The 18596-nt window shown below is 43.4% G+C and overlaps 2 protein-coding genes across 4 annotated transcripts; one reads left to right on the plus strand and one right to left on the minus strand.

Annotated features, from left to right (window-relative positions):
* Window positions 1-278: 278 nt before the first annotated feature.
* itm2ba (integral membrane protein 2Ba) lies at window positions 279-11501 on the minus strand. 2 transcript variants are annotated; one of them, XM_035651236.2, is made up of 7 exons: window positions 11268-11501; window positions 4152-4328; window positions 2498-2566; window positions 1959-2108; window positions 1720-1830; window positions 1448-1598; window positions 279-1018 (listed from the first exon to the last, which is right to left on the minus strand). In XM_035651236.2, exons 1-7 carry the CDS (start codon window positions 11355-11357, stop codon window positions 930-932), a joined length of 837 nt encoding a protein of 278 aa, XP_035507129.1. In that variant the 5' UTR covers window positions 11358-11501; the 3' UTR covers window positions 279-929. The 2 variants fall into 2 exon arrangements, with proteins under 2 accessions (XP_035507129.1, XP_035507130.1); XM_035651237.2 differs by having other exon boundaries at window positions 4203-4328; window positions 11268-11500.
* Window positions 11502-13479: 1978 nt separating this feature from the next.
* On the plus strand, window positions 13480-17422 carry med4 (mediator complex subunit 4). 2 transcript variants are annotated; one of them, XM_035651238.2, is made up of 7 exons: window positions 13480-13609; window positions 13732-13798; window positions 14484-14654; window positions 15359-15416; window positions 15509-15595; window positions 15694-15825; window positions 15917-17422. In XM_035651238.2, exons 1-7 carry the CDS (start codon window positions 13536-13538, stop codon window positions 16087-16089), a joined length of 762 nt encoding a protein of 253 aa, XP_035507131.1. In that variant the 5' UTR covers window positions 13480-13535; the 3' UTR covers window positions 16090-17422. The 2 variants fall into 2 exon arrangements, with proteins under 2 accessions (XP_035507131.1, XP_035507132.1); XM_035651239.2 differs by having other exon boundaries at window positions 13518-13609; window positions 13762-13798.
* The last annotated feature ends 1174 nt before the right edge of the window (window positions 17423-18596 follow it).

Genomic DNA, 18596 nt, shown 5'->3' on the forward strand with positions numbered 1-18596 from the left:
ATGGGTGATGGATTGATTATGGAGTATGATAAATGGACTGATAATGGATGAAGGATGGATAATTGGGTGTGATGGGTGGGTGGATGAAGGATGGATAATGGATGAAATAAGGACAATGGATAAAAGATGGATTAAGTGGGTGTGATGGGCAGATGAAGGATGGATTATGGGTGTATGATAAATGGATAAAGGATGGAGGGATAACAACTTCCTGCTTTGAATGTTGACAGTGTGAATGAATAACATGCTAACAACATGCTAGTAAGGAGGACGACATGTTTTTTTTCCTGTTTTTTTATTTTTTATTGTGTTGGTCTGGTCACATCTTCAAAGAGATTATATACACAAATTAGTACAACAAGAAGAGTTATCCCAAAGAATTATACATTCAAAAAAAGAAAAGAAACAGAACTCTGTTGAAAAAGGGATTTAAGCGTGTGTTTCCTGTGAGCGACGCTCACGTTTCATTTTCCAGGTAAGAAAAAACAGGTGCAGTGTATTAATAATAATTGCTACAGCAGAAGAATACAAAACAAAAACAAAACTGGACTAATCCATTTCAAAGACCTGGATGAGGTGTACAAAAAGATGCCCTTTATTTTAAAATTTCATTTGGACAGAAAGAAAAAGGCAAACTGTAAATTAACCCACGTTCATGTTTGATTATAATAATTTACTGTTTTACACTCATCTTGTAAAGATAATGCCCCCCAATATCAGAAAAATGGAAAAATACACGTCTTTCCCCCCTTTTTTTTTTTTAAATTTCAACAATCAATGAACAGCTTCACATTTCACTCCTCTCACTCACTCAAGCTACCTGAAGTAAAGGAAAGAACATAACAAAAGGGACAGGTGAGGATTCAGAAACACAACCTCGCTACACACCAGTGACTTTATAGGGGCAGTTGTGAGGCGCCCGGGCGTCTTTACTGCTCACAGATCAGCGTCTCCACCACGAACGAGCTCTCAAAGTGACGGATCTTGTGGCAGTTGAGAGCCTCACGCTTCTGCATTCCTGTGAAGACACGAGCAGAGACACGGAGGTTAGGACGGTGTCCCTCGTGGGTCACGCAAGAACCAGCGCCATGCAAACTGATTTCTTCTTAAAGGGGCAGTTAGGCGATTTTAGGGAAAGTTTGTTTTTGTTTGTAGATTTTTTGACTGCACACAGCTGGTGTTACGAAGGTCAGGTGGGCGTAGCCTGACAGTCGGTGTGACGAAGGTCAGGTGGGCGTAGCCTGACAGTCGGTGTGACGAAGGTCAGGTGACAAAATTATCACAAAATAATTTACACACTTTTCTGAGGTTGGAAGCATTTGATGAATATGACGAGTCGTACAAACTCACGGTTCGAACAAATGTGTGAGACTAAAATTATTATTTTCGGTTTGAGAAGTGAAGAGTTATTGCTAATTTTGGGATTGTATGATGTGAACGTCTTTACCCAGAATCCTGTCTCTGCGCTGCAGCTTGTAGGTGTCTTTGCCGCGGCACAGGTTGTAGATGAAGAAGCCGAGCTGGTCGACGTGCTCCAGGCGCTCCGTCACGATCATCTCCTCATGGACCAGGTAGGACTGGGGCAGGTATGTGCCGGCCTGGAAAAAAAATAAAAGAAATGACACATCACCTTCCATCATTAAAAGATCTGTGGAATAATCCACAGCAATGTGTGTTCAGTGACGCTCGGCCGTGATAAGAGGCTGAGACGTTCGTTACCTTGACGTTGACGAGCAGGTCCATTAAGTCCTTGGGCGGCATGACGATGGAGGTGTTGAGCGGGATGACGTAGCACTTGTTCAGACTCAGATCCAGGTAGGCGGTCAACCGCTGTGACAGAAAACAAACAACGGAAAAACTTTATGAAGCCGTGCGTTTGTTTCGTCGGGTCACTTAGTCAAACACGGAGGACAGGAAAGCTGTGTCGTCGTCGTCGTCGTCGTCCGCAGGCGTCTCACCCTGTCAAAGTCGTGGACGATGTCCGCCGGGTCTCCGTCCACGAACTCGGGCACAGGGACGCTGATGAGCTCCACCTGCTCCTTCTCCAGGATCTGGATCCGCTCCTTCAGCTGCCGCAGGAGGAATGGACTTGGCAGCTCCACGTTAAGCTGCGGGACCGGAGACGCCAGTTTAATTAAAAGAGATTATTGAAAATTACTAACTATCATGGTTTTTAATTTTAGTTTGATTTGAGCAGGATCAATTAAAAATGTCTTTACAAGTAGCAAAATAATTTCTAACTGTTACTTTTTTTTTTTTTACTACTAATCAATGAATTGACTGATCACTGCAGTTCTAGATTTCTCTGAAGCTCTGATATTTTTTCATATCGTACGGAAATGAAAGAAAAACTGAAAATACATCAGAGCAGGAAGTAGAAAAAGGAAAGAGTAAAACTCCACTGAGCAGCAGCATCAGACTGATTGTCATTCGATCGAGACAAAGACCTTCAACCTGTGACGAACGTGTGTACGTATGTGTGACCGTGTCGTCGTACCTCCTCTTCATCCCGGATCATGTAGTCCTGCTCGCGGTAGTGCACCCCGCACACAAACACTGGACTGTCCTGCAGGCACGAGGGGGGAAACGTAACGTGAGAGAGGACGAAGGAAATGTGACGTTCAAGCAGCTTATCAGCAGGAAACACAGAAGCAGCGGCGTCGGGCGGCTGCGACATGATCCTGGACTGGAAAGTCCAAAATCATAATTCACACGCAGACATGATATATGCATTTTAGATTCCATTAAATGCTCCATTATCCATAAAATGCTCCTGTTAGCAACAGTTTGCTGTTCCGACCGCGATAATTAGAAACACCACGTCTTTAAAAGTAGTTTCACCAGATAAAACTAAACAGTTTATTTTCCTGGAAATCACTTCTTCTTTCTTCTTCTACTCAAAGACAGCCGTTGAGCTGCTGCCTCGCCTCTGAGAAGTAATATTTATAGAGCGGAAAAGAAGAAGAAGAAGAGATGTCCAGTAGTGAGAGCAGAGATAACATGTCAGCAATTTGGCAACATGTCACTCAGGAAAGTCCCACAAGTGAAAACTCAACCTTATTTACTAGATAATAAAAGAAGTCGTATGATTTTCATTCTCTGTATGAATCTTTTTGTCAAACTGAGCCAGTGCTGGTGATCTTAACTTCATACAGGGTCAGAAGCATGAGTTTTCTTTATAACTGCACCGTTATCAGATCCGTGAATGGAATGGGAAGATACTCAAGGTCCATGTATTGGTCCCTGAACTTCATTTTAAATTCACATATTATAAAAACAGGGCTCATGTTGACGCCCACAGTGCGAGTCAGTCGATCCATGGCAACAAGGTTTTACATATATATACACACACACACATATATATATATATATACATATATACACACACACACACACACACACACACATATATACATATATACATATATATATATATATATATATATATATATACAAACACATGTTCAACGTGACCCCTGAAGAAACTGATTCCATGTCAGTGAAAACTGAGATGTCCAGAATCAAAACCCTGAAGATTTCCATAACAACACGTCTTATTTTCCTCTGGACACACTTCACATCTGTCCCTCCACTAAGTGGGAACAAAAAACACAAAAATCCGCCGACACGAGTCGTCTCAGATGTGTTGACGTCAGAGAGTCGTCTCTACGTCGCTCGGATATTTAAAAAAAACAAGAAACTGTTGGATAAACCGCGGGACGAGTTCAGACGCATCGTGAAGCGCCTGGATTCTCCGGCAGCTGTTTGATCCGCTCACGAGTCACGATCGGCGTTCACCTGCCGGAACCTGTCGGCTCCTGGTGATTTGACTTTCTTTTTTTTTTGTCCTGCAACATTCCGAGCGTCTCCATCCGCGCGCTTCGATTACACAACTGCATTTATTCATATTTTATAATGAGGAAACACCGAGATGAGACTCCAGCTGCTTCCAGACAGGCACCGACGTCGTTCCGCGGAATCATCGTCACGTCACCCGCTGCTCGACACTGACAAGCACAGATTCTTTTCCCGGAAACTTTTGTGAAAACAATCTGAACTCCGTCCTGCAGCAAATCCTCACAGTTTGTTCAAGCAGGCGTTAATAATAATATCATCATCATCATCGTCGTCGTCGTCGTCGTTGGTTTCACCTCACTGTCGTAGGAGCTGCTCTCCCACCCTTGCCAGGTCCGGCTGCTCACCTCCGGGTTGTAGAAGCGGTACAGGTAGACTCCTCCCACCACCACGCCGGACAGCATGAGGGCCAGACCCAGACACATGCACCAGCACCAGGCCGTGGGACGCACCGGGGCGACCACCTCCTCATTCTGTGGGAGAAGAAGAGTCAGAGACTTTTTATCATTCTCATCACGAATCACTGGCTGCTTATTTTTCCATTTCCTCTCATTCAGGTCAAAGATTTGATCTGAACATTTTCGTCCATGTTCCGGTTTTTCCTTCAGAAAAATAAACGCCACTTCAACAATTGACATGAAAACAAACACACACGATTTCAGATCCACCTTTTCCCTTTTTTTTCTTCCAAAGCTGACAAAAAAACTGAAAACTTTATCAATCTGTCGACTATTTTCTCTATTAATCGATGAGTTGTTTGGTCCATAAAATGTTTCCCCCACAACACTCAAGATGTTGTTTTTTTTATTCCACACACCAGAAAATATATTCACATTTAAGAAGCTGATATCAGAGAATTTGGACTTTTCCCTGTCATACAAACTACTTGAACCGATTAATTGATTATCAAAACAGTTGGCGATTAATTTAGTGGTCTAATTAGTAAGCGATTTATCGATTAGCAGCTCTAAACTGTACGCAACACGTGACCCGGATTCCTCCGTGAGTCTTTTTTAGTTATTTAGAATCGCCAAAGAAAGAAACAGGTTTTAAACGTGTCACAGTTTAATTGAACCTGGCGTCTCGGTATAGAGCAGCACAAATATTATCGCCTCCTCCTCCAAGCGATCGTCTGTGTGTTCGTCAGTTAGCAGGATTACGCAACGACGACATGACACAGAGGGAAGATCTGGATCAACAGGCAGATCCAGGAATGATTGTTTTTCTCCACTTTCTCCAACATGGTGAGACGGGGCGTGAGCTCGGGCGGAGGTTTGCTCTCTCTCCGAGCGGCCTTATACTTTTTAATTGATCCACGATTATTTTCTCAACCCAACAGGAAACTACAATGTCACTCGTTTGAGCTCGAACCTCCGTCATCGATTCACAGATATCAGTCGACTAAATGTCTTCACTTTTCTTAGTCATGAATTATTCCCCGTGAAATCAATGAAAGTGTCGGTACAGCTTAGTGGGTTACGCCGCTGACTTTGGTACAGAAGGTCGGGGTTTGATTCCAGTGTGGGCTTTCGATGATTGTAGGAGGCTTTGGACAAAAGCGTCAGCAAAATGAATTTAATGTAATGTTAAAGGAGAAAGTCTCACAATGTTAAGGACAGAGACAAAATAATTCCTGGATCCTTCCACCAAGTCTCGTGGAAATCTGTTCAGTAGTTTTCGTGTTTTATAAAATATGGATGTTTTCAATCGTCATTTCTCACGGACTCAGCCTCCACTGGACTTCATCTGAATTTTTTTCTTTGTCTTTTTTTTTCAAGTCTGCTTTTATTCATTCCGTGTAAAAGTCTTTGAATCTCGTCTGTGCTCGCTTTATAAATGAAGCTGCTTTGACCACAGAGGGTGCGAGAAAGAGTCTGTCAAATCACGTTATGATGCTCCGACCTTATTCCAAAATAATAATAAGAGAAAAACAATCCAACAAAGATCTCAAGCTGAGTCCAACACAAACTCCCTGCGATCAAGCTCCACATCCTGGATCGCACGTTTCCCGTTTCCCAAAAACACTCCGACAAAAGCTTCACGACAAGATCTGACAGGCCTGAGGACGAGCGTTTCACAACTACTGCAACACACACGCACGCACACACACACACACGCACGCACGCACGCACACACGCACGGCCGACGTCGCTCACAGCAGGAACAAGATGTACAGTCAGATACAGGGACAAGATGTTCACGGTAGTTTTTTAGTTTCAGAGCATTTTTCCAGTTGACAAGGTTGTAATTTTAAAAGTTTGATAATAAAATATGAAGAAAATGTCCTTCGCAAGTTTAAGACGGAAAAAAAAATCTGACTAGTTGCCAGTTAATTATTTTCCAGTGGACTGATCAGTGTAATGACTAGTTGCTGAACTCTGTTTTGTCTTTTTGTTGTCACACTGTGACTGTTTCGGTTTCTTCTCTGTCGTCATTTCACTTTCTCTCAGTGTGATTTAGACAGAAGAGTTCTGTTCTGCGGCTCCACCGGCTCCCGGACCAGGTCCGGTCCGACAGTGACGTCTCTCGGCGCGGATCGTCCCGAGCGTCGCTCCGTCTCCGTGGAGACGGCGGAGTATCAGTGTCCAGAGGAGGACAGGCGTGAAACTCCATCCGCACGCACGCAGGCTCGAAATTGTGACGTGTGAACTCGGCCTGCGTTAGTGAATATGTCAGTCTCTCGTCTCGGCAACATGAGACTGAGAAAAACCTGAACCTCATCAGCTGCAAATTACAAAAACTAATACTAGAAATGTCAGAACATTTTGGAAAAGTGTTGTTTTAAAGTTATATTTTAAAAAAAGGATTTTGCATTCCAATATTTGTGAGAAAAAAAAGAAAAAGAAAACCATAGATCGGGGCTGGAAAAAAAGTAGGTCAGATAAAAAAATTAATTTCACTGTAGAATTATCTTTGTTACCTCGTCCTCTTTGTCCCTGTACATCTGCCCCCCCCCTCTGTTAATCTGGCCCTCTCTCGTGGAGCTCCAGTGTCTTCTGTTGCCCAGCGGGAGTCAGATCAATCCCCCCCACCGAGTCTCTATCCGACCGATTACACCACAATCCCTCTCCGGCCCCAGCGGACGACGGGACGACACTCGGGCGGAGGAGCAGCCGAGGAGGAGGACGAGGTTTCGTCGTGTGATCTTCTCGTTTGCTTCATCGATGTATCTGAAGCTAGAAGCTGCTAAACCGTCTTCACCGCCGTCGCATGGGCACAAATCATCGTATTCATGCCTACAGAGACTTCACCCGATGCCGGCGGCAAACCGACGTGAAGCATTGAGATTTACATAAACAAATAATACTAAAAATAATACTAATTTACCTGCTTTTGCGTCAGCTGATAACGGCTGCAGGTAAAAAAAAAAGAGGCCCCGAACCGCCAACGCAAACACTACGAGGAGCTGGAGACACGGTGTGCAGTGTGAGGCCTGTTGGTATTATATCATCGGCTGATAATCAACAAGCATTTGATCAATAAAAAATCAGAAAAAATGTTTGTTTGTCAGCAGGATTATGCAGAAAAAAAACAAAAAACAGCACATTTCCAGCAAACGTGGTGGAAAGAATCCAATAAAAGTTTTGGTATTGAACCGGGACAAAGGTCGGATCCATGAGAGAACGTGGCCAATGATCTGTTTTATTTGTTTACTGCTTTTAAAAACTTAGTCACGTGTGTTTTTATCCGACACACTGAATCAAAAGATACGTTGTGAGCGCTGGAGGACGTTTTCAGATCCCTCAGTTCCAGTACAATGACACAAACTGACTGAGGCAGCCACGGACCATTTTACTATCCGACTTCTTCTCCTTTGAAACCTGAAACGGAAGCCGTTTCTAGCTGAGCAGAGGATCAGTGAACGAGCGGCATCAGCAGAAAAGACGGCAGCAGGAAACTCACTGCTAATCTGCACATAACTGAGATTACCTAATCTGATCTGATCTAAATGATCTAATCCTGACCGAGTGGACACACAAACACGAGCAGCTAAAACAAGACACGACTAGTTCCTTATTGAAAATGTGAACGTGTATATTCACAACCTTTGCTGCATCGTTTCATTCTGTGGAATCAAAGTTTTCATATCGTAACACGTGTGTTTTGTACACACGCTGAACCGATCACGTCGCCGAGCTCCGGTCTATTTGTCGTCTCTATAAACGTCTCCGGCTCAGGCGGATTGAATCAGCCCAGTTTAATCTGCTGATGCAGGAACGAGCCGACGTCTGACGGAGTGATCGTTTCACATGAAGCCGCACGACACGCTACTGAACACTTCCACAGGACACAATGTGCCTGCTCGTCATAAAACTATTATTTGTCCTTTAGATTTGAGAGCGTCGCCTCATTTTGAATTTTTTTAGATTTTTCTCTTATTTCACCTCCAGCTCCTCTTCTTCTTCTTCTTTTTAGCTCAGTCATTCCCTTTGGATGTTAATTTGCTTTATTTATTCCTTATGTGTTTTTCATATGGGTCCTTTATTTTCATGGTCCCTTGTTTGTTCTTTTTATTCTCTTCCTCAATGTATTTAAAATAAAGGCCGGATGAATTTCTCATTCTGTTAAAATAGCGGGAACATAAGGACGCCTCGATCCAATTAGCCATCAGCTGATAGCGACTCCGATCTTAATACTTAGTACGTTTCTTAACCGTTTATTGAACGGATTGTGAAGCTGAATCAACGCAGCAAACACTGAAGGTCGCAGTTCAAAAATATAAAGTTTACAGCTTAAATATGATTAATAAGTTCTGAGAGTTTTACAGGGAGAAGTGGAGCCGTGACAGCGACGTCCCCCCAATTCAGGGGCCGCCGACAAAAGCGATGGCTCAATGCAAAGACGCGCCTGGACGTGAATTTCACGTCACTGACGGCGAGTGAATCACGTGACGACGCGGAATTCGCGTCAGTGATTCGCGATGGCCAATTAGCGTCGAGATCCTCCCTCCGTCGCTGTCGTCTGACGTCCAAACATTGGATTTCCCACATCGGCCTTCCTGTCTGACTTTATTCAGTCAACAGTTCACGTCTGTGTGTGTCTGTGTGTGTTGGTTCAACATTAACTGTGTTTGTTCCTCATAAACTGCCAACCAGAGGAAAAACACACAACCTCGCCCCAGGACGACACGATTCAAAGTACAGAACGTGCCTCATTTCAGAAGGAAAACAGTAAACTACGATTATCGAGATAAGAGTCAGTCAGACTCTAGACACTCAAGAGGAAAGGCGGGGGGGGGGGGGGTTGTTAGCCAGATTAACAGAGCAAAGTCACAGCCACAACCGGAAGACAAGTGAACCTGTGAGAAGAAAATATCAGCCACACTTTACTGTACACACAGAATCCACAGGACCGACAAGACAAAACCTGTTTGCGGCGAAATTCTACTCTGTGACTTCTGCTCGGCTGCAGGAGGAAGTTTACAGTTTATCAGCAGAAGCGCGGTAACACATGAACCACAGCTTTATCACAACAGGGAGGAGGAGACGACCAGAGACGACCAGCTTCGAAACGCTGCGCAATTCAAAGAAAACAACTTTATGGTTCACAGAGGTGGAGACGACGTCTGTGGCTCAACACGAGTCTGTGGTGTTAACACCACCATGATGAGACCGTGACATGCAGAAGTAGATTCTCTCTCATAACTCCACCAATACGACTCAACAGTTTTCTTATGAGACTACAATTAAATCCACTCAATCTGGATCTTTAAATTGGATCATAAATATCAGTCCAATAAATAAGTCTGAATTTTTCATCAATTTAAAAAAAAAAACAACATCCTCACATCTCGCAATGTTTAAGAAAGATCAGCAACAAAATGTATTGGTTTTCTCTCTTACAGCTACTTCAGGCTCCGCCCACACAGATACGTTCTAGTTTTAACACACTTTAACACCGTTGCTAAGGTTACGTCTGGTGTCCACACTGCTTCGGAGTTTTCCAACTCCTAAAACTTTTATAATCGCGGCTGGTCCGGTTTAAGTTTGTTGTTTTAGTCTGGACAGACACAAACTGAGACGTTGACGTAAACGATGACGCGGAGACGCCCCACGTTCTACTTCCTGGTTGGTTCTGATCAGTCACGACTCTTCTACCAGTGGTGAAGGCAAAGCGTCACTAACACTTCCTGTCGGTAACAGTTCTGCCTCGCCGCCCGCTCCGAGAAAACAAATTCCTGCGCCCATTTTTCCAACATCACTGTTCCTCGTTTGTTTCTGTAACCAAGCAAACCAACTACAGAGTCGACGTGACCAGAGTACGTGAACGGTCACGTGATGTGTGTGTTGGCGTGGACCATAGACGTTATATAAAGATGGCCGGCATGACAGCTCCCTAATGTGAAGCCAAATCCTCTGGGTCGCCCCCTGGTGGCTGGCTGCAGTATGGATCATAAGCCCCGCCCCCTCCATGTTAAGAGATGGGACACAGGTCAAACAATTTTAAAAAACAATCAAAGTTGCTGTTCAATAAATGTGTCCAAAGACGGTCACCGTCATTTTTCAGGTAGTTCGTAACTTCGTATCACCGATGTTCATGTTTCTGATCAGTTTGGTTTTAATTAGTCATGATCGACAGCTGACTCGCGATTGGTTGCGCGCGTGTAAGGGGCGGGGCCTCGTTGCCGCGGCTCCACTGCGCAGACTCCGGCTCCAAATGAATACAAAGGCGCCAGATGGCGGCGCACGTGTGCGACACATATTAGCTTAATAATTTTTGTACAACAAAAAGACGCGATGACGTAGCGTGCGTGTTCATAAAGATTAATTGATCGTTTCGATGGACAGACATTGACCGTCTTTGTATAAAGTCACTGATCATCCTTATATAAAGTAATTGATCAACTTTATATACAGTCTCGGGCCGAATCACGTGACGACAACTAACGACACTTACTTTAGTAGAGAAGCAGGTGAACTGACTGTTTTATTATGTAATAAATTTGACCAGCAGGAAATTAACAACTTTTAAGTTCTTTGCTTTATGATTTAAAAACGCGGAGTAATGTTTACACGGAGCGACGGTTCACTTCTCTCCACACTGGTCGACCTTTGAGAACCATGGCGAAACAACATGATAAAAAACCCATAATATTCAGTCACTGTACTGTTGATTTTCCATCAACTAAAACCTGCGTCAACAGAAATAAAACCACATTCACAAGTTCGGCGATAAGAATCAAAATGACCAAACAGGAAGAGACGCGTCAAACCGCGGCGCAGCGAAACTTTATGAATATTATCAAACTAAAAACTGAACCAAACAAGCTGAAAAGAACCAACAACAGACAGGAAGTGTTTTTAAAGAGAGAGAATAAAGTGACAGAGGCGGTGAAGAGCAGAACAAACAAACTCCTCCGTGGTTTCACGGCTTCGTCTTCCGCTCGGAGCTCGGAGCCATTTTCTACTCACTTTGTCCTCGTCCTCGTCGGGGAGAAGACTCTCCACGTCCTTCTTCACGTCCTTCTGGGCCAGAGCCGAGTTGAACGACACCTTCACCATCCTGGATCCGCGGGAGGGAAACAAAACACCACCAGGCGACGAAAACTCCGTTAGAACACGAGACCGCAGAGAGAGAAGAGAAGAGAGAGGTCCGAGGCGAAGTCGCTGCACTTCTGGGGTCGAGTGCGAGCTGCGAGTGGTGGTTGGTTGGTTGTTGCCCAATCAATGAGGTCAAACACCGCTTCCGGTTTGGTTTCAGAATAAGAGCATTCCTCTCGAACCTGGCGACGCCCCCCGTGAGCATTTATTATCATTACATTAGTATCATAAATAATTATTAGATACATCATGAATCCATGAATATAATAAATGAATATATAATAAATCATAGATAAAGGGATAAATAATGAATCCATATTCATGTAAATTCTTTATATTTATTTTTCTTATTCTCTATATTTTTGCAATTCGTATATTTTTTTGATTTGTTTGTGTATATATTGTATATATTTTGTGTGCTGTGTGAAACGTGCTGCTGCTACACTGGAATTTCCCAGCTTGGCATAAATAAAGTAACTATCTATCTATCTATCTATCTATCTATCTACACCTCACTTAAGTGTTTTTATAGTGCGACATCTCCCAACGAGTCTGTCTTCATATTCAATCTAGTGTCTCTGTTCAATAACTACGACAATAACTGTCAATAAGTCAATAACAACAAACGCACTATTTATTTGGTTTAAACAACACACACACAAACACACACAAACACACACTAATTATGTTTTTCGTGTGAAACAACCCTTATTAACGAGCTCATTTAAAGTTTTTTAAGATATTTGATCAGGGTGACATTGAAGGAATCAAAATTGATCACATGTAACATGTTTTATGACTATTCTAATTATAATATCAACGATATTATAATTAATATAGTACCTTTTTACAATATTAAAACTATATTTTATATTAGTAGTAGTATTTATTTTTTTATTTTGTAGTATTTTGAGCATAATCGATTTGCCTAAAGAGATAAACTACACAATTGTCAAAGTTAAAGATGAATATCACTGATTATCAAAGTCTTTCAAAATGTTCTGGTCCATTTATACATACACTTTTTTCATTTCTCTGTCCTGTGTGTAGTTTAGCCAAATAAGCAGAGCTAATTCCATTTTGAGCTGTACATACATATAATATATGTATATAAAATGATACAGATTTCGATCAGATGTGAACTACCACCAGCAGCTTTAACGTTTTAAGCAACTACATCTGCCTTGTACTTTATTCAATTCTAAACATTAAACTGCAGAAAATGCTGCATTTTAACGTCTTTACGTGAAAAACATTTACCATAGTCAACACACAACGAAATGTCGCTTAGGCCCGAAAACAAACCCCCGTACCCTGAAATCAAACCCTCTCCGTTTCCGGTGCAGACCTGGTTACCGACGTCTACCTTGACGTGTCTGTCCACAAAGCCTCTGAAGCAGAACGTCAACAAAACTCAGCTGATAACTGTGGAGGGTTGCCAGACCCGGGCTGTTTATCCCCCCCGCTGTCCTGTAACACCGTTGATTGAGATCAATAACTTATAATCAGCTGATTATGAGGTAAAATCAGAGGTGAAGACAAGTGCCACTCTCTTAAGTAGTTATAAAAGTGTCACTAACGCAGAGAGGGCGCAGTTTGACGAGATTCACTCCCTCAGACTGAGAGGGTTTTTTTGTTTTTGTTTTGTTTTTGGAATTATTTTACTTCCACTAACAATCGTCGCAGCTTCTATCGTCACAGAAACTTTCACATATGAAGAAAACAAACAAAACTTCCCATTTCCTATTTGACTTCTGTCAGTGACTTGCACTGCGCATGCGTTTTTTTTAATATTATTTTTTAAAGTAATTTATTCAATTAAGACCCTAATATATAATCAATCTGATCACTAACAAAAAAATACAATTTTCATGAATAGAAATTTAGCCATTTATTTGCCTTGAATGTTTTGCAAGGGTTAATATTAAGATCTTAATGCCAAATATTCTGTATATGAGTATATGATCTGAAAACAACAACAAAAAACTGGTATTTTTTGGTTTTCTTTAGGTCTTTGCTTACCACTTCCTTGGTCGTCTTTGTTTACTGTAAATAAAAACGAAAGAAGAAGAGTAGAGGGTGGGGGGCAGGAAAACGTGCGACACTTCCGGTTTTGCGCAGTAGCGACGAAAGACCAACATGGCGGCCGCGGCGGAGAAACCGACGAAGGAGCGGCTCCTCTCCGTGCTGGACGATCTGGAGGTGTTATCCCGGTAAAGTTAAACTTTTATACCGCGGTTTCTTGTCCTTGTGTTCACTTCCGCCTCCTGCGAGAAGCCGCTTCCTCCTTCCCCCTCTAACACCCCGCTGCTGCTGCGTGTTCTTCTGACTTCAGGGAGCTGATCGAGATGTTGTCTCTGTCCAGGAGCCAGAAGCTGCCGCAGCCGGGGGAGGACGTCCAGGTAACGGCTGCGAGGAAGTGTCAATGAAAACATCACCTAGCTTGGGCTCCGGGGGGGGGGGACACGTCCAGGTAAAGGTGGTAGACGCTCGACGCGTCGGGCCGTTTGCCCGGCGGCTGTGACGTCAGCGCAGCGCCAAACTAGTTTATCCTCGCGCTTCCGGCGCGTCTGACGAAGTGCAGTCTTCGCCTAAACAACAACAACAACAATAATACTAGTAATAATTGTATTAATATAACACCTTAGCTAGCAGAAGTAGCTTCACAAAGTGTTTTCACAAAACATACAATCATTCAAGCATTCCAACAATAACACGGTTTTCAGGTCACATCTGTATAAAAAACGATATAAAAAGACGACATCACATGAAAGCAAGTCTATAGAAATGGGTTTTTCAAAGTGACTTCAAAGATGGCACCGACTCTGCAGGCCTCATCTCCTCAGGCAAGCCGTTCCACAGTGGAGGGGGTCACCCTTAGATTTGAGCCTCGACTCTGGAACAACTAGTAAAGACCCACCTGAGGATCTGAGGCTGCGAGCTGGCTTGTAGGGGTTTAGCATTTCATTCATGTAGCTTGGAGCAAGACCAAGCTGTGCTTTAAAAGTAATTGGTAAAATCTTGAAAATCAATTCTAAAATGGACGGGGGGCCAATGAAGTGTTGTTGTTCGTTCTTTTGTCCGCAGGTGCTGGAGCTGCTGGTGCAGCGGGACCGGGAGTTCCAGGAGCTGATGGAAGTGGCCCAGCAGCAGGGCAGCGTGCACCAGGAGATGCAGCTGCTGGAGAAGGAAGTGGAGAAGAGGGACAGTGACATCCAGCAGCTCCAGAAGCAGCTGAAGGAGGCCGAGCACATCCTGGTGGGTGGTGCTGCCGCTCTGTACCTCACCAGGGGGCCGTGTCTCTCACCCAGCCCGGCTCTGGGTCACTGGTGGTGGGCAGATATTTGTGGGACGTTAACGTCACTTTATGTGCCAAAGCAGCGATAGATAAACACCAAAATTCCCTGATGTGCTTCGTCATAAACACTTACACCTGTGAAAAAATCTAACCCAAACTCCTAAAATTATGGACGTTATCTTACTTTACACGTTTTCCTCTCCATAGAACTCCATTATAAAGAAAAAGGCTCAATGTGATTTAATGTGCCAATGCAGCGATCAATTATCATCAAATTTCTCTCAGATATGCTTCGTCATAAACACTTACACCTGTGAAAAAATTAAAACCGAACTCCTTGGTTATGGACGTTATCTTACATTTAGTCACGTTCCGCCTTTTCCTTATGATGGAGTTCTATTGGGAAAACTCGTAATGTAAGATAACGTCCATAATTGTAGGATTTGGGGTTTTATAATTCGACAGGTGTAAGTATTCCTGACGAAGCATATCTGAGAGAAATTTGGTGATTATTGATCGCTGCTTTAGCACATTAAGTGACGTTTAGCCTCTTCAAGTAAAGTGTTTTAGAACGCCCCCGTTGTTTCTCAGTTTAGAGACAAATTAAATTGATGTTTTACCACTTCAGATTTAAACCCTTGTCTGTCTCTTTTCTCTTTTTAAGGCCACTGCTGTATACCAGGCGAAGGAGAAACTCAAATCCATCGACAAAGCCCGGAAAGGTGAGTTAATACACCTGTATCTGAAGAACTGGGGTCTTGTGTCTGACGGTTTAGTCCAATGACTTTGTTCGTCGTGTCCTTGTTCTGCGCAGGAAGCATCTCGTCAGAAGAAATCATCAAGTACGCCCACAGAATCAGCGCCAGCAACGCCGTGTGCGCTCCTCTCAACTGGGTGCCAGGTAGGGACTGACGCAAATCGCTGCTGGTCGTCAGCAGGAGGCAGCGTTTTGCTTCAGTTATTAAATAACCGTTAAAACACACAAACGTCTCGTCTCAGGTGATCCGCGCCGACCGTACCCTACCGACCTGGAGATGCGCAGCGGGATGCTGGGTCACATGGCCAACATGCCGACCAATGGTGTGAACGGACATCTGCCCGGCGACGCTCTGGCTGCTGGACGGTTACCAGGTAACTAATGTCATTTTACAGACGAGTCTGGTTCATGTCACTAACTGACCCAGAAGAATAACCAACTCGCTCCTCCTCTTTGTCTCCCCAGACGTCCTGACGCCTCACTACCCCTGGCAGTCGTCGGACGTCTCCGTGGGGATGCTGCCCCCTCACCACGGCAACGACTTCGGCCTGGAGCCGCCGGGTCACAACAAGGAGAACGAGGACGACGTGGAGGCCATGTCGACCGACTCGTCCAGCAGCAGCAGCGATTCCGACTGAGCCACTTCTGGTCAAACAATCTTCACCGATGGTCATTTACAATTGAGCATCATTCAAAAACTCGTGGGGACGTGGGGCGAGTGATGGCCGTGATTGTGTCCAGGTGAAAACTCATGTCTCATCAGAGGATTGAGTCTGCCTCCTCCGGTTCTCATTAATGAAAGAGTTTTGTTCCTGAGGTGGAAGAAGATTTAAAGTTGTGTACAGTTCAGTTCACACTGTCAGAGCTTCTCACTGAGGAGGACGGAGTGAGGGCGTATCAGGGTTCTCAGGGATTCATGATCTTTTTTTTTTTTTCTGAAGGAGTACTTTCACATTTTGGGAAATATTCACTTTTTTTTGCCTACAGTAAATATGAAGCTACGGCAGGTTAGCTTAGCAAACAGGCTAGAGCTGTGACAATTTATTATTTTCACTATTGATTAATCTGTAGAGTTTTAAGAGTCGCACATCTTCACATTTTAAGGGAGCTGGAACCTGTGAATGTTGGAAAAACAAAAACCTAAAATAGTCGCTAATTCATTTTTAGTTAATTAAACATAAAGTTTATTTACGCTTCACTAACAGCAGAACCTACAAACCAGCACCTCTGAAGCTCGTCGGGTTTACACGTTTCTGAACAAGAGGTGGAGTCAGTAACGAGCCACACTAGCCGTTTCCACCTGTTTCCAGACTTTATGCTAAGCTAACGTGTAGCTTCATGTTTAATACAAATTTCTCAGCAAGAAAGGGAACTTGGGGAAATTAGCAAAATGTCTGAACGATTCCTTTTTAAAGATCCTGCATCTTCTCCAGTCTCACAAGTTAAAGGGGCAGTAAGCGATTGTAATGCGAAACACTTTTTTGTAGAATTCTGCAAATATTTCCTTGCGACCCTCTAGCTGTCGGTTCTGTGAACATCACTCCCCAACACCTGAAGAGACGTGTTAGCGACAGACGCTCCGGATGGACGCTCCTCGTGGTTAGCACGTCGGTCTTGCAAAGTATCTTTCTCCAAATTTGCTTTCTGCCCCTTTAAGTGTCGACGAACCAGAGCGGCTCATTTGCAGTTTAAACCCACCGTCTGCAAAAATAAAAAACAAATTCAAAGGAAAACTAACGAATCCTGCCGTCGGCGTCTTCGTGAACACAGGATCAGTGTGATGTCGTTCCGGAAAAGAAGCACAGACCAAACCAATAAACTCTCAGCTCTGGTTCCTCATGTACAGTTTGTGTGAGTGACGTCAGGTCTCTGCTGCATGTATGTTCTTAGTGTTTTAATCTACCTGTGTGTGTGTAAATAAGCGTGTACATACTCACCCCTGTAAATAAAATCCCCCTTTTTTTTGAATAAGAACTTGTTTGTTTGGTGTTTGGTCCTGCAGCCTGGTTCTTGCTCGATTTACCTTCTTCACCCCAAGTCTGAAACTGCCTCTGTTCACTTCTACTTTCAAGCATAGACTGAATATTAATATGACATTTTTACGTGCAGGTAAACCAACAGAAGTTGACGTTCAACAAGGTGAGATTTGAACAACATGATCATAAAACTTGAATAAGAAGCTGCAGAAACGCTGATTATTTAAGAACAGCTTCTTCTACTTGTTTCATGTTATACTTCTACTTTTTTTTTCCACTTTTGTGTAGGATCAGTGACTCCTGTTAATGGAGGTTAAAGGTCAGAACAAGGCTATATTTACGGTCTTGTCATGACCCTGGCCGTGTTGCGTTCAGGATCTCTCTGTAAACTCCCGGCGTCAGTGGAACACAGCACAGAGCACACATTGAACTGAAGATATCCTCTGTTTCTATGTTTTAGTTATAAAACCCTGATGTTATGAAGACATGCTTGTTGGTTAGAGATTTCAAGTGATTCATTTGCAATGATGGTTTGTGTTGCTCTCCAACAGATGTCTGGTAACAACTTAATGTATCAGCGGTGGAAGAAAACGGTAGATAAAAGTATCGATACAACAACGTTCAGTAGAAATACTTAGTTGAATAGTTTTATCAACAAAATGTAGTAAATGTTTCTTGGTTTCTAACACTGATAAATGATAATTGTGACATTATCTTGTTGTTAATATTAATGCAGCGATGCATCAAAAGCTTTTTACTGTTGCATAAAAATCTATGTTTTGTGTTGCATTTTAAGATTATCATGTTTCTCAACATTAAATAATGAGAGAAGAGACCTTCACCCTGTCATAAACGCAGCCCCAGCGCTTTGGACACCACCTATGACAGACGCCCCGACACTACACACCCAGAACACCGGACACTTCCTGTTCGAACCGCTGCCGTCCGGCAAACAGTTCAGGACTTTGAGATCCTGCACCAACAGACTGACAGACTCCATCACACCCTCCCTCCACAACCACAGAGCAGATCCCAGGAACTGTGAGCCCGCATACACACACACATCAAAGACTTTGACGCACACACAAACACATCACAGACTTTGACACAGACACACACTCACACACAGCCTCACCCTCTAGGACTAAGACACTACTCACAACATTCCA

The sequence above is a fragment of the Scophthalmus maximus genome, chromosome 14 (genome assembly GCF_022379125.1).
Source record: "Scophthalmus maximus strain ysfricsl-2021 chromosome 14, ASM2237912v1, whole genome shotgun sequence".
NCBI lineage: Eukaryota > Metazoa > Chordata > Actinopteri > Pleuronectiformes > Scophthalmidae > Scophthalmus > Scophthalmus maximus.